Below are 13473 nucleotides of genomic sequence, written 5' to 3'. Positions count from 1 at the left end.
AGAACAGAAGGTTGGTTAGGGCAAGTTTAGGGCCAGTTATAGATGGCAGAGGGAAGTTATGTGTGGAACCGGAGGAGATTGGTGAAGCATTGAACCAATATTTCTCTTCGGTGTTCACGCAAGGGGACATGAATATAGCTGAGGAGGACACTGGGTTGCAAGGGAGTAGAATAGACAGTATTACAGTTGATAAGGAGGATGTGCAGGATATTCTGGAGGGTCTGAAAATAGATAAATCCCCTGGTCCGGATGGGATTTATCCAAGGATTCTCTGGGAGGCAAGAGAAGTGATTGCAGAGCCTCTGGCTCTGATCTTCAGGTCGTCGTTGGCCTCTGGTATAGTACCAGAAGATTGGAGGTTAGCGAATGTTGTCCCATTGTTTAAGAAGGGGAACAGAGACTTCCCCGGGAATTATAGACCGGTGAGTCTCACTTCTGTTGTCGGCAAGATGTTGGAAAAAATTATAAGGGATAGGATTTATAGTTATTTGGAGAGTAATGAATTGATAGGTGATAGTCAGCATGGTTTTGTGGCAGGTAGGTCGTGCCTTACTAACCTTATTGAGTTTTTTGAGAAAGTGACCAAGGAGGTGGATGGGGGCAAGGCAGTGGACGTGGTATATATGGATTTTAGTAAGGCGTTTGATAAGGTTCACCATGGTAGGCTTCTGCAGAAAATGCAGATGTATGGGATTGGGGGTGATCTAGGAAATTGGATCAGGAATTGGCTAGCGGATAGGAAACAGAGGGTGGTGGTTGATAGTAAATATTCATCATGGAGTGCGGTTACAAGTGGTGTACCTCAGGGATCTGTTTTGGGGCCACTGCTGTTTGTAATATTTATTAATGATCTGGATGAGGGTATAGTTGGGTGGATTAGCAAATTTGCTGATGACACCAAAGTCGGTGGTGTGGTAGACAGTGAGGAAGGGTGTCGTAGTTTGCAGGAAGACTTAGACAGGTTGCAAAGTTGGGCCGAGAGGTGGCGGATGGAGTTTAATGCGGAGAAGTGTGAGGTAATTCACTTTGGTAGGAATAACAGATGTGTTGAGTATAGGGCTAACGGGAGGACTTTGAATAGTGTGGAGGAGCAGAGGGATCTAGGTGTATGTGTGCATAGATCCCTGAAAGTTGGGAATCAAGTAGATAAGGTTGTTAAGAAGGCATATGGTGTCTTGGCGTTTATTGGTAGGGGGATTGAATTTAGGAGTCGTAGCGTTATGTTGCAACTGTACACAACTATGGTGCGGCCGCACTTGGAGTACTGTGTGCAGTTCTGGTCCCCACATTACAGGAAGGATGTGGAGGCTTTGGAGAGGGTGCAGAGGAGGTTTACCAGGATGTTGCCTGGTATGGAGGGGAGATCCTATGAGGAGAGGCTGAGGGATTTGGGATTGTTTTCGCTGGAAAGGCGGCGGCTAAGAGGGGATCTTATTGAAACATATAAGATGATTAGAGGTTTAGATAGGGTGGATAGTGATAGCCTTTTTCCTCTGATGGAGAAATCCAACACGAGGGGGCATGGCTTTAAATTGAGGGGGGGTAGTTATAGAACCGATGTCAGGGGTAGGTTCTTTACCCAGAGGGTGGTGAGGGATTGGAATGCCCTGCCAGCATCAGTAGTAAATGCGCCTAGTTTGGGGGCGTTTAAGAGATCCGTAGATAGGTTCATGGACGAAAAGAAATTGGTTTAGGTTGGAGGGTCACAGTTTTTTTTTTAACTGGTCGGTGCAACATCGTGGGCCGAAGGGCCTGTTCTGCGCTGTAATGTTCTATGTTCTATGTTCTATGATTCAGCTTCATCATACAAACAATTCAATAATCCTTCCCAACCTATGCATCTCAATGACTCAGAGCTCATTGCAAGTTAAAAAATTAACTTTTCAATTTGTCTTAATAGAGGTACAATTCCCACCGTCTCCAGGTTCAAAAATAAAAGTTCACATTTAACAATGTGCAATACTGAACTATGCAGTAACCAATAGCATTGTTGCCTTGCTATGACAAATTTATATTTTTCATTTGTCAGATTTTACAATAAGTCAGTTTTTTAAAATATCCTCATGACTCACTATAAAATGACTTTTACTTGAAGCACTTAACTCTGCTTATTGGTGAGTGATTTGAACCCACAGCAAGTTAGTTTGGGATTAGAAAATCTAGATGTAAAATAAGCACATTGAAATAATGCAGAAGCAAAGTCCTGTGGATCCTGAAAACCTGAAATAAAAACATAACATACTGGAAAAAATTACTAAGATGGCAACATCAGAACAGATGAAAGTTCACAGATCTGAAACATTAACTCTGTTTCTCGCTCTCTCTCGAGATGTTACGAGACCTGGAGTAAAGATGTGTTATCCCCACATAGTCCACTTTACAACTACTATAATAAATTTCATTTTAGCCTTCAAAGTAAAAGCATAGACTATTTGCCAAGGCTATAAATCATAAACAATGCATGAGTATATTAATAAGCCAATGCACCAAAGGTTCAACATATCCCAACATTCACTAAACAAAAAACAATTTTAGAAAGATTCAAAGACTTGATAACGTTTTCAATAGGGCTCTGTCAAATTTTTAGAATAAGATGCAGGTTCAGGTAAGCCAAGGAGAGACCACAATGAGGTGATTTTTTTTAAGAACAGAAAATTCAACTCTTTCACAGCAAAGATCAATTTATATCTGGTGCAGTACCTGTGAAAATATCTATGTATCTAGTTATCTATTTAAATTAAGCATGTGTCCTGAATAAGAATTTAACAGGTTCTGCTAGGGATAGCTGGCTCTAAAACTTCACCTCTAGAAACTAAAGTCAGTAATTAAAGTGAACAGACTGACATATTTTGCCCAAATTATAACAGTGACTGTTTTGTTATCTTATACTATAGTACAATACTATTACTCAATATTACCTTGAGTCTCCAGAAAGTTGTGTCCAGGCCAGCACCGAGGTTTATAACCTGGCAATTACAGCTAGTTTTCTTTATAAAAGCATCCATCAATATATTCACTGCCTTGACACGGGCATAATAACCTACAAGCAAAACAACACCATTAACAATGACTCAAAGCTTATCTCATGACTCAGTGGGTAAATCCATCCCCACAGTGCAGAACAGAAAAGTTTCATATGAGTCACAATCTGTTCTGGTTTATCTGATCTCAGGCAGGGTAGCAATTCTAGTGCTTTAAGTGGCCTGTGTACCCATAGGCTAGAGAAAGGGAAAATTAGCTCGGCTCTCCTAGAAAGTGCTTGATTTGCATAAGCGAAATTTGTGCTACGTTCTGTGGTCAAGTAGTTGGCGACACTCACTATTTAGGTGTGCATGAGGGTCATTGGGTGAGATATCATACAACCAGAAGACATAATGCCAAGAGTTTGGGCAATGCAGCAAAAGAGTGGAAATTGAAAAACAAAACACACAAAGTAAAATTCAAGATTTCTACTACACAATGTATGAAGACTTTTTTGTTTTTCGTACAATTAAAATATTAATTTTTAGTATACAGTAAATATTTTAAAAATAGCACAGTGGATTGCACGAGGATTCCTCACATGTTGAATTCTTAACTTCAAATGCCCTCAAGGAGAGATTCAGCATTGAAGCGAGGCACCACTCATTAGGAAGCAAAAGTAAAAATGAGAAGCACTGAACTAACCATCATAGATATTGTAGGCCTGGAGCCACTATTTTTTGCAATTTTGTATTTTTGCATTTTATTTCTGCTTTGCTCTTGTTTTTAAGCCTAGATTGAATATTTAAAGTTCTTTTGTGTTGAATCTTACTTTGTAGACAATGATTTAAACCTAGATTTGATTATTGATGAATTATATAATTAGTAATATTGTCAACTAGATTTGGACTCCCATTCCCCCACCCCAAGAATTTTTCTTGCACATAATATTCACAGCTGCTGTTTTGACTGGACCTTGTAGATGCACATTAAAATAAACAAGAGGAACTATTCTTCCCATATTGACCCTTTAACTACAAGCCAGCACATAGGTGGTCAACAAAAGATGGGAGTTTGATTGATGGACATAACACCTGATGGATGGCAGATGAGAAAACACCATCAAAAGATGGATAAACAACTTCAAATTGCCTTGCAGTGCCTATGACGAGAATTGTTAAGAATTGGCACTTATTTTAAGACTATCTGCCAGGCCTCAAAGTGCAGGAATGCAGTCTGAAATTTGGCTTAAAGGGATGGTACTTCCAGGACTCACTGCTGTAGCCAGAGTGGAATGGTCAACTACTGAAGAAAATGGGAGGAAGGGCCAGGAACTAAGCCCACCTGTTGTAAGATTATTCGGAGATTTGGTGATGTATGAATCAAGAGGAATTTTACCAGATTAGGATCCTGTCATGGAATAGAGTAATTTTAGGAGTTATCCATTTTGGGGAGCTGCCTTGAACAGACCAATCTGGGGTTAACATTTGTAATATAGTATATATCTACAATACAGTATGTATAGTCTACAGGTAGAAGTTGTCTTTCTTCCTTTCTTTTAATACAAAAACATTTCTCCTTTCAATAAAGTTGTCTTTCTTTTTACTTTTTATATTATCAATTACAATTGTAATATCACTTACTTTAACCATTATTCAATAATATTATTGATTTAATACATTACATGGCATTGCCATTCATTCCTGTTATATCAGAGTATGGCTCCTAACCCAAGTGAAACTCCAAAGGGACCCTCACAACATCAAGATTATCCCATCCCCCAAATTAAGGAAGCATGCCTACATTTAACAGAAATAGTATTCAAGATCCTGAGGGGTATGGCCTGGGCAAATAGTGAAAAACTGCTCCCTTCCAGAGTAGAAGGCACAACTTAACATAATGGGCAAAAGGAAAAGTGAGGAGCATTTGGTAAAAGCTCTAACAAGGGCTCCTCCAATAACTCAGCAAGTTTATCAAGACATTAGCTAACCCTCAATCTGACAGTCTGTCAGTCCTAAATTAGCTGATATCACCTATATGGAAAAACTGGCCCTCTAAATCTATTTGGACAGGGAAAAATAAGCCAAAATTTCTATTTTTGATCACTATCGAGCATTCCTGCTGGAAAGTCTTTTTGTGGCAGCAAGATGAGAGCTGCCTTGTGATACTTCAATCTGCTGACACTCGCTGTTTAGGCTGATTAATGAATAATGGCACCATGGGTGCTACCAAAACCAATTGTACCCACACAAGGAGTCAACGGGTGGAATTTTTCAAAAACATTTCTAAGTGTCATAAAATTGGGAAAATAAGGGTGTTCCCGCACGGGTCTCTTGGGAGCGCTCCACATCACAATCGTTGACAATTAGTGCAATGAAAGATCCTCCATGCGAATCATGGCATGGACACACCAGTGCATGACACGCCCAAAGTGGTCACATCTGTGTGCCATTAACAAGGGGAAGCTGCAGCATCTGACCCCTTAGCACCTTCCTCAAACCAATCTGGCACCCCTCCGCCACAACCCTGCCTGCCGAGGCATGGTCCCGACATACAGCACCCAATTGTGCCCACCCGGACACCCCACGGCCTTCCAGCCATAAGGCTTTCAATCCCCCCTTTGTCCCTGCAGAAGCAGAAAAAAAACCACAGGTGGGGCCTCCAAGTTGCATCTCCTGACTCCCTTTGAGGAGCGTGCCATGGACCTGTCAGGGGAGGCTGAGGAGAGAGCCGTGACCAACAGCCAGGTCAGCGTGGGCCACCAAAGTGAGGATCCACAAATCCTTCATTCATATGACCTATCTCAAGTAAGTTGCAATCTGCCCAGATACTTGCCCCTTCCTTGCACTGAATCATGTGCCTTCTTTTGCAAGTGATGAGCCCAATGAGACTGGCTCATCAGCAGTCGACCCTCCCACCCCCCACCGTGGCCCCCGCTGTGACCCCTGTCAATACCCTAGAAAGAAGGTCTGAGGAAACCTTAGAGAAAAGCCCTGAAGAAACCTCCGAGGAAGGCACCTACAGTCAATACAGGCATCACATGCACCATCCACCAGTGCAGATGCAGATACAGTTACCTCAGTGGGACATGTTGGTGGTGAGGCTTCTTCTGCGCACCACACAGCCTCAGATCAGGTGGAGGCAGGAACATCCAAAGGCTCGAGCAGGTGGAGGCCTGCTGGATCCAAGGAAACAGCTAGCCCCCAGCCAGATGCCAAGCCATTGGGATCAGTTCTCCAAAAGCTGCTGAAGGTGCAGTGGCAGAGCCAGGGCTGCAGGAGGAGCTGTCAGCAACTGCAAGGCTGTTTTGGAGCAACGCTTTATATGCAGGTGGTGGTGCCGGCATTACGTGGCACCCAGGCCAACAATGAAAGGGTGCTTCCGCAGAGGAGAGCCTGTGGCAGGAAGTGGTAGCCACTGGTGGCAGGGTCTAAAGCATGGCCGAGTCTCAGAGGACATCATGGTGCAGACACAATTGGGTCTCCAAGACTGGCAGAGCCAGGTGACACCGAGGGCTCTAGAGCTCACTCCAGTTGCTCTGCTGTCCCATGGAGTGTCCCAAGGACCAAAAAGCACCCCGAGGGAAGAGGAAGCACTGGAGCCCATGCCAGGGCCTTCCATCCAGGAGACCCCGGACATCCCAAGCCCATCTGAATCCCCCTTCCTGATACTGGTGCATCTCATGGGCAGTGTGCTGAAAAGGGTGGCACAGCCTTTACAGGCTATGGGGGGGGATAGTGGGGGGGGTGCACACGGAAGAGAGACAGTTCATAATGTTATCATTCCCTCCCAGCAACCCATGAGTCAGGACACTGGCAATCCAACACCATCCCCGGTGCCATGCGCCACCTCAATGGGCTGCCAACCCTTGCCACATCCTCGTCACCGTGGGGACAAAGAGCATAGACTCCCATTGGGAACCCTTGAGGCATAGAATCATAGAAACCCTACAGTGCAGAAGGAGGCTATTCGGCCCATCGAGTCTGCACTGACCACAATCCCACCCAGGCCCTACCCCCACATATTTACCCGCTAATCCCTCTAACCTACACATCCCAGGACTCGAAGGGGCAATTTTTAACCTGGCCAATCAACCTAACCCGCACATCTTTGGACCTGGGAGCATGCACCTGGATGTCTCGTGCACTGGCTTACAGGAATGGCTAGCAGTCCAGACCGAAGGTGAAACACACCTTTGCAATTTTCATGTGATTGGCTGCCATTGTAGCGAGTGTTGCAGAGTCCATGCAGTACGAGGAGCCACTTGAACACGAAGAGCTCCCCAGATTGGGGCAACGGCTGCCAGGCCTGCTGCTTGTAACTGTTAGTGGGGCCTGGATGGGGTCTAGTGGGGTCAGCAGTCATCCACAAAGCCTGTCCAGCAGACAGATGGCAACCGGCAACCAAAGCAACATCAGTTGGGTTAGGACTCAATCCCTCAGGGATCGTCCAGCAGGCAAGGTGAATGCACACAACAATTGCCCCAAGCCAGCGCCGAGCCCCAACCTGAGGACCCCCAGACCATCATGAGTCTCCCCCCCTCCCCTCCCTCCAATGCATGTTTGCCCCCCGCCCCATGGCAGTGGCTGAAAATCACCCCCCCGGATTGGTGCTCACTTCTCGCTCGCCTTCGCTATTGCTGTGCCTGACACACTTTTATAGAGCTGTAATGAGTGATTCGTTCTGGCGTGATATCATGCCAGAGAGGTGCAAAACATGCGTGCCAAACTCGCTAAAGATATCAAAATCCAGTCAATCTCATACTATTAAGTTTCACGTCCTTGCTGGACACAAAGCGGTTGATGCCATTCGCAAGGGTCCAGGAACATAGCAAACCCCCATTACGCGCCAGGCACAAATTGGATTTTTTGCCTTACACACTAATTTCCCAGCTCACCACGTTGATGTAGCAAGATTGCGCCCAGCATCTTAAGGAAATAAGCAGAGACTATTGGAAATACATACTTCAAGACATAATAGCACAGTACAAAAGAATTTAGCCAAAGTTGTCAATGTGTGCTGAAAGCAACAAGGTTCTGTGTTTGTGGTACATGCATGAGACACATCTATTTTTGTGCCATCTTGTGACATAATTAGCCAGGTTTTCAGTCTGAATCTTGATATAAAGTACTATTCATAAAAAAGTGTGTTTAGCTATTGTTGTTTAAAGAAGTGTACAAATTCCTGGGTAACTATGGGACTGACCGCCAACTCCCGCAACACCCTCCAACCCACAACAGGACTCCCCCACCCCCTACAAACTGGCACATCACCCCGTGCAACCCCGACTGCCACCATTCACCAGACTATGCACCCTTTTGGCCACCCCCCCACTCCCTACCACACCCAATCCTACCCACTTACCTTCTCAAAGTGGCTGGACCTTTAAACGTACCTGCTATACAGCAGCTACCAATGTAAAAAAAAAGAGGGCGTGACTTCCTTACCTTTGACTCAGTTGCACTCGACAGAAGAACCTGCTGCATTGTACTTTTCTCACCCGGCCTGAGTTGGAAGGTCGAGTGAGAAAGGTGCAGCTGCATTTCAGAGCAAGTAACTAGGAACAGAGCGGCAATCTGACTGTGTTTGCCACTCCATGGAAGTTCTAGCCCTATATGTGGCCTCAACATCTCTGGGTAAGAAAGAAAAATAAAATCTACCAGGTTTTTCACTCCTGATCACAGCTGTACCCACTGATAAACTAGTTCACATCAATCAGGACAGAAAAGGCTGTGATGCTGAAAAGATAGACATTTATTGTCTGGGCTCTTACGTTAGAACAGCCTATGATACTGTAAAACCCCTTTGCCCACTGAATTGGACTTCATCAAGAAGAGGTGTGGAAAATATTTGAAAAGTAGTAAGAGAAGAAATGTAGAAAAGAAGCAGAAAGCAAACTGCAGCAAAATGCAGGGTATTACCTCTGTTGATTTCAGGAGCTTTCCTTTCATTTGGCTGTTTTATGAAAAACTGTATGTATGGGTCCTTCCAGTAGTTCATACTGACTGCAAACCTGCAAAGCAGAAGTAATAATCATTAATGAGGAACTGAGAATTAAGCTGACAGTAATTTTGCCAGTCTTGCTGATCCTGCTACTGCAGTATTAACAGAGCAATTGAGCAAATTGTTTATTTAGGTTCCAAGATAATCAGAAAGATTGCACTTCTTCCAAAATCTCTCATCTTTAAATTTAAAATTTTTGGAATTATAAATCACTATTCCTTCACTGTTGCTTCATCAAAATCCTGGAACACCGTTCCTAATTATTGTAGATGTACCCACACCACAAGGACTACAGCAGTTCAAAAAGGCTGCTCACCAACACCTTTGCAAGGGCATTTAGGAGGAGACAATGAATGCTGATTGAACCATTGATGCCAATTACATTAATGAATAAAAAGTGCCCACTGTGGACAGAATATGAATATTTCCTGCAACATGCATCACAGTAGAACACACTGTCACACCACTGTCAGTTTTCAGATACAACTTGTCTCAATGTTCCAGTAGCTTTGCAAGTCCTACCTTTTACAAATTGTTGCATCATCACATGTGGAACGGACTGCTTCATCTGCTGTGTCATCAGAGCCAGTGAAAGAATGGTTGGTAGCCATTAGATTCTCACACTGTGGGGGTAGAAAATATTATTAATTTTGAGAAGAATGCACCTACCTTCTACAAACTCATCCCAACTTCCCTAAAGCCAAAGACGGAGTACAGAATCAGTTAACTACTTAAACTATCTTCTCATTGGCAGCTTTTAATATATAAAATAGTAATTTTTGCTGGTTTCCTAGATTTTAAAAATAAAGGCTGCATTCCCTACAATTATCAAACTCCTGCTCCTTCAAATTACTCGTGTAGTTTAAGAATTTAAAAAAGATTGCTTTGTCACATAGCTTATAAATAAATACAAAGTTACACTGATAAGTTAGTTACATTAAAGTTTAAATTTCTGCTATTAGACTGAGATTACAAGAGATTCTGGATTAGGTTATTGAAATTACACTGTTATACAACGAATAGAATATAACACAAATTATTCTGAGGTTAGAGTGTTGTGTGGGAAGCTTAAAACTCAATTAGAGTTATATGCCTGAAGCTGCCCGAGTACCCCCAGCAAAGTGCAGCACTAAGCGAACCCCTGAATGCTGACACACTCTGCAAACCCCTACATTCCTCTCCTTGGACCCTTGCTGATAATAACAGGGGGGGGGGAAACAACACCTCCAGTTCCGGCTACGTAACGCTGTCACCCTGACAGTGCAGCAATACGGCTCCCCATTGGCGCCAGCGGTGAAATGATGAGAGCAGCTGATTGGGCGGCCCGGGCCGCATTGATTGGCTGCAGACCAGGAGGCTGGAGAAGCAACTGCCATTCAGAGTGAGTGGCTGAGGGGGAACAGGGCCCTCCGGGTTCTTTCACACTTACCCCCAGTGAAAGAATTAAAGTGTTACTACAGCACTGTCTGCACTCTGAAATAAATTTATACCAGCCTGTCCTAGGTCATGATGTCACTGGGATTTATCAGTGATTTTACATGGTGGTTACACAGTTTTGCCTCTGGGATACATATAAATGCCACGATCCACCCCCCCCCCCCCCCCTCAACAAAGACCAGGACTAAATAGGATATAAATATCCTTCATTCTATCCCTATACCCTCCTCAAACATAATTTTCCCCAGAATTCTGCAATCACATAGTTTACAAATAAATACAAAGTTACACTGATAAATTAGTTACATTAAAGTTTAAATTTCTGCTATTAGACTGAGATATAAAAGAGATTCTGAATTAGGTTATTGAAATTACACTGTTATACAACGAATAGAATATAACACAAATTATTCTGAGGTTCGAGTGTTGTGTGGGAAGCTTAAAACTCAGAGTTATATGCCTGAAGCTGCCCGAGTATCCCCAGCAAAGTGCACTGAGGGACGTGCGGTATCAGTGCAGCACTAGCGAACCCGGAATGCTGACACACTCCCCATCTCAGCATTTACGGCCGTGCCTTCTGCTTTCCAGGCCTCGTCTTCTGGACCTCTTTAAAATCCTCCTTAAAATCCATATCTTTGACCAACTCTCTTTTCTTGTAATTTGGCTCAGGTTGAACTTCTTTCCTTAAGAAATAGGGGATTCTATAGTTAGGTCAGTTAGAATCATAGAATCATAGAAACCCTACAGTGCAGAAGGAGGCCATTCGGCCCATCGAGTCTGCACCGACCACAATCCCACCCAGGCCCTACCCCCACATATTTATCCGCTAATCCCTCTAACTACGTATCTCAGGGACAATTTTAACCTGGCCAATCAACCTAACCCGCACATCTTTGGACTGTGGGAGGAAACCGGAGCACCCGGAGGAAACCCACGCAGACACGAGGAGAATGTGCAAACTCCACACAGACAGTGACCCGAGCCGGGAATCGAAGTTAGCTTGATATGAGTTAACTGATGAGGGCACAGAAAGGTCAAATGAATGGGCAACATGTTGGCAGATGAAGTATTTTAAGTGAGGTTATTCACTTCAGTTGTGAGAATGGAAAAGCAGAATTTTTTTAAAATGCTGTACTTGCAAAAGTTCATATTCAGAGAAACGTGTGTACTTGTACGAGGAAGACAGGAAGTTAGCATGCAGGTACAGCAAGCAATTAGGAAGGCAAATGGCATGTTGGTCTTTATTGCAAAGGGATTGGACTACAGGAATAAAAATACAGTTGTACAGGGCTTTGGGGAGACCATATCTGGAATACTGTGTGTAGGTTTAGTCTCCATATTTAAGAAAGGATATACTTCCATTAAAGACAGTATAGTGAACATTCATTAGATTGGTCCCTGGAATAAAAGGGCTGGCCTATGATGAAAGACTAAGCAAATTGGGCCTATATTCTCTGAAGTTGTGAAGAATGAGCGGCAATCTCATCAAAGTATACAAGATTCTGAAGGGGGTTGACATGGGAAGCACTATGAGATATTTTTCCCCCCGACTGGAAAGTCTAGAACTCAAGCATAGTCTCAGGATAAGGGGTTGATCATTTAGGCCTGAGATGAGGAAAAATGTCTTCACTCAAAGGGTGGTGAATCTTTGGAAGTCTTTACATCAGAAGGTTATGGATGCTCCATCAAATAAGATATTTAAGGCTGATATAGATTGGCTTTAAGGCTTTATATATTGTTGGTCTCTCAGGGAATCAAGGGATGTGGAGAGACAGCGAAGTGTGAAATGGATTTGAAGCCAAAGATTGGTCATGATCATACTGAATGATGGAGCAGGCTCAACAATATAATCTACTATTATTTTCTTACATTCTTATGGAACATAAGAACATAAGAACATAAGAAATAGGAGCAGGAGTAGGCCATCTAGCCCCTCGAGCCTGCCCCGCCATTCAATAAGATCATGGCTGATCTGACGTGGATCAGTACCACTTACCCGCCTGATCCCCATAACCCTTAATTCCCTTACCGATCAGGAATCCATCCATCCGCGCTTTAAACATATTCAGCGAGGTAGCCTCCACCACCTCAGTGGGCAGAGAATTCCAGAGATTCACCACCCTCTGGGAGAAGAAGTTCCTCCTCAACTCTGTCTTAAACCGACCCCCCTTTATTTTGAGGCTGTGTCCTCTAGTTTTAACTTCCTTACTAAGTGGAAAGAATCTCTCCGCCTCCACCCTATCCAGCCCCCGCATTATCTTATAAGTCTCCATAAGATCCCCCCTCATCCTTCTAAACTCCAACGAGTACAAACCCAATCTCCTCAGCCTCTCCTCATAATCCAAACCCCTCATCTCCGGTATCAACCTGGTGAACCTTCTCTGCACTCCCTCCAATGCCAATATATCCTTCCTCATATAAGGGGACCAATACTGCACACAGTATTCCAGCTGCGGCCTCACCAATGCCCTGTACAGGTGCATCAAGACATCCCTGCTTTTATATTCTATCCCCTTCGCAATATAGGCCAACATCCCATTTGCCTTCTTGATCACCTGTTGTACCTGCAGACTGGGCTTTTGCGTCTCATGCACAAAGACCCCCAGGTCCCTTTGCAAATGGCATGTTGGTCTTTATTGCAAAGGGATTGGACTACAGGAATAAAAATACAGTTGTACAGGGCTTTGGGGAGACCATATCTGGAATACTGTGTGTAGGTTTAGTCTCCATATTTAAGAAAGGATATACTTCCATTAAAGACAGTATAGTGAACATTCATTAGATTGGTCCCTGGAATAAAAGGGCTGGCCTATGATGAAAGACTAAGCAAATTGGGCCTATATTCTCTGAAGTTGTGAAGAATGAGTTGAACAGACAGGCATTTCTGCGGAGGCAGGCATGAATCCAGGATGTATGTCATCTGCCTGGTACCAGGGTCAAAGATGTCATTCAGCAGCTGCTGAACACTCTTACCAGGAAGGCTGAACAGCCAAGTAGTCATGGTCCATATTGTTAATTCGATCCCAAGACAGATGTGAAGTATGAAACTAGACACCAATCCATTCCTCAATA

At 43.7% G+C, this 13473-nt stretch overlaps 1 protein-coding gene across 6 annotated transcripts in view; it reads right to left on the bottom strand.

The window, feature by feature from the left end:
• The window catches only part of lcmt1 (leucine carboxyl methyltransferase 1), a 59956-nt gene extending 49029 nt beyond the window's left edge, over positions 1–10927 (bottom strand). The window contains exons 1-4 of one of the 6 annotated variants that reach the window (XM_078240294.1): positions 10862–10927; positions 9487–9587; positions 8883–8974; positions 2919–3040 (exon numbers count right to left, since the gene is read on the bottom strand). In XM_078240294.1, coding sequence (XP_078096420.1) covers positions 2919–3040; positions 8883–8974; positions 9487–9575 — 303 coding nt within the window. In that variant the 5' untranslated portion in view covers positions 9576–9587; positions 10862–10927. Of the gene's footprint in view, positions 1–2918; positions 3041–8882; positions 8975–9486; positions 9588–10075; positions 10232–10861 lie in introns of those variants that run through there. The other 5 variants (XM_078240289.1, XM_078240291.1, XM_078240293.1 and 2 more) reach the window with 5 other exon arrangements.
• Positions 10928–13473: the final 2546 nt, after the last annotated feature.

Source organism: Mustelus asterias, chromosome 23, assembly GCF_964213995.1.
Source record: "Mustelus asterias chromosome 23, sMusAst1.hap1.1, whole genome shotgun sequence".
Lineage (NCBI taxonomy): Eukaryota > Metazoa > Chordata > Chondrichthyes > Carcharhiniformes > Triakidae > Mustelus > Mustelus asterias.
Note: the sequence above shows the minus strand (reverse complement) of the source record. Positions and strands in the feature narration are given on the sequence as shown.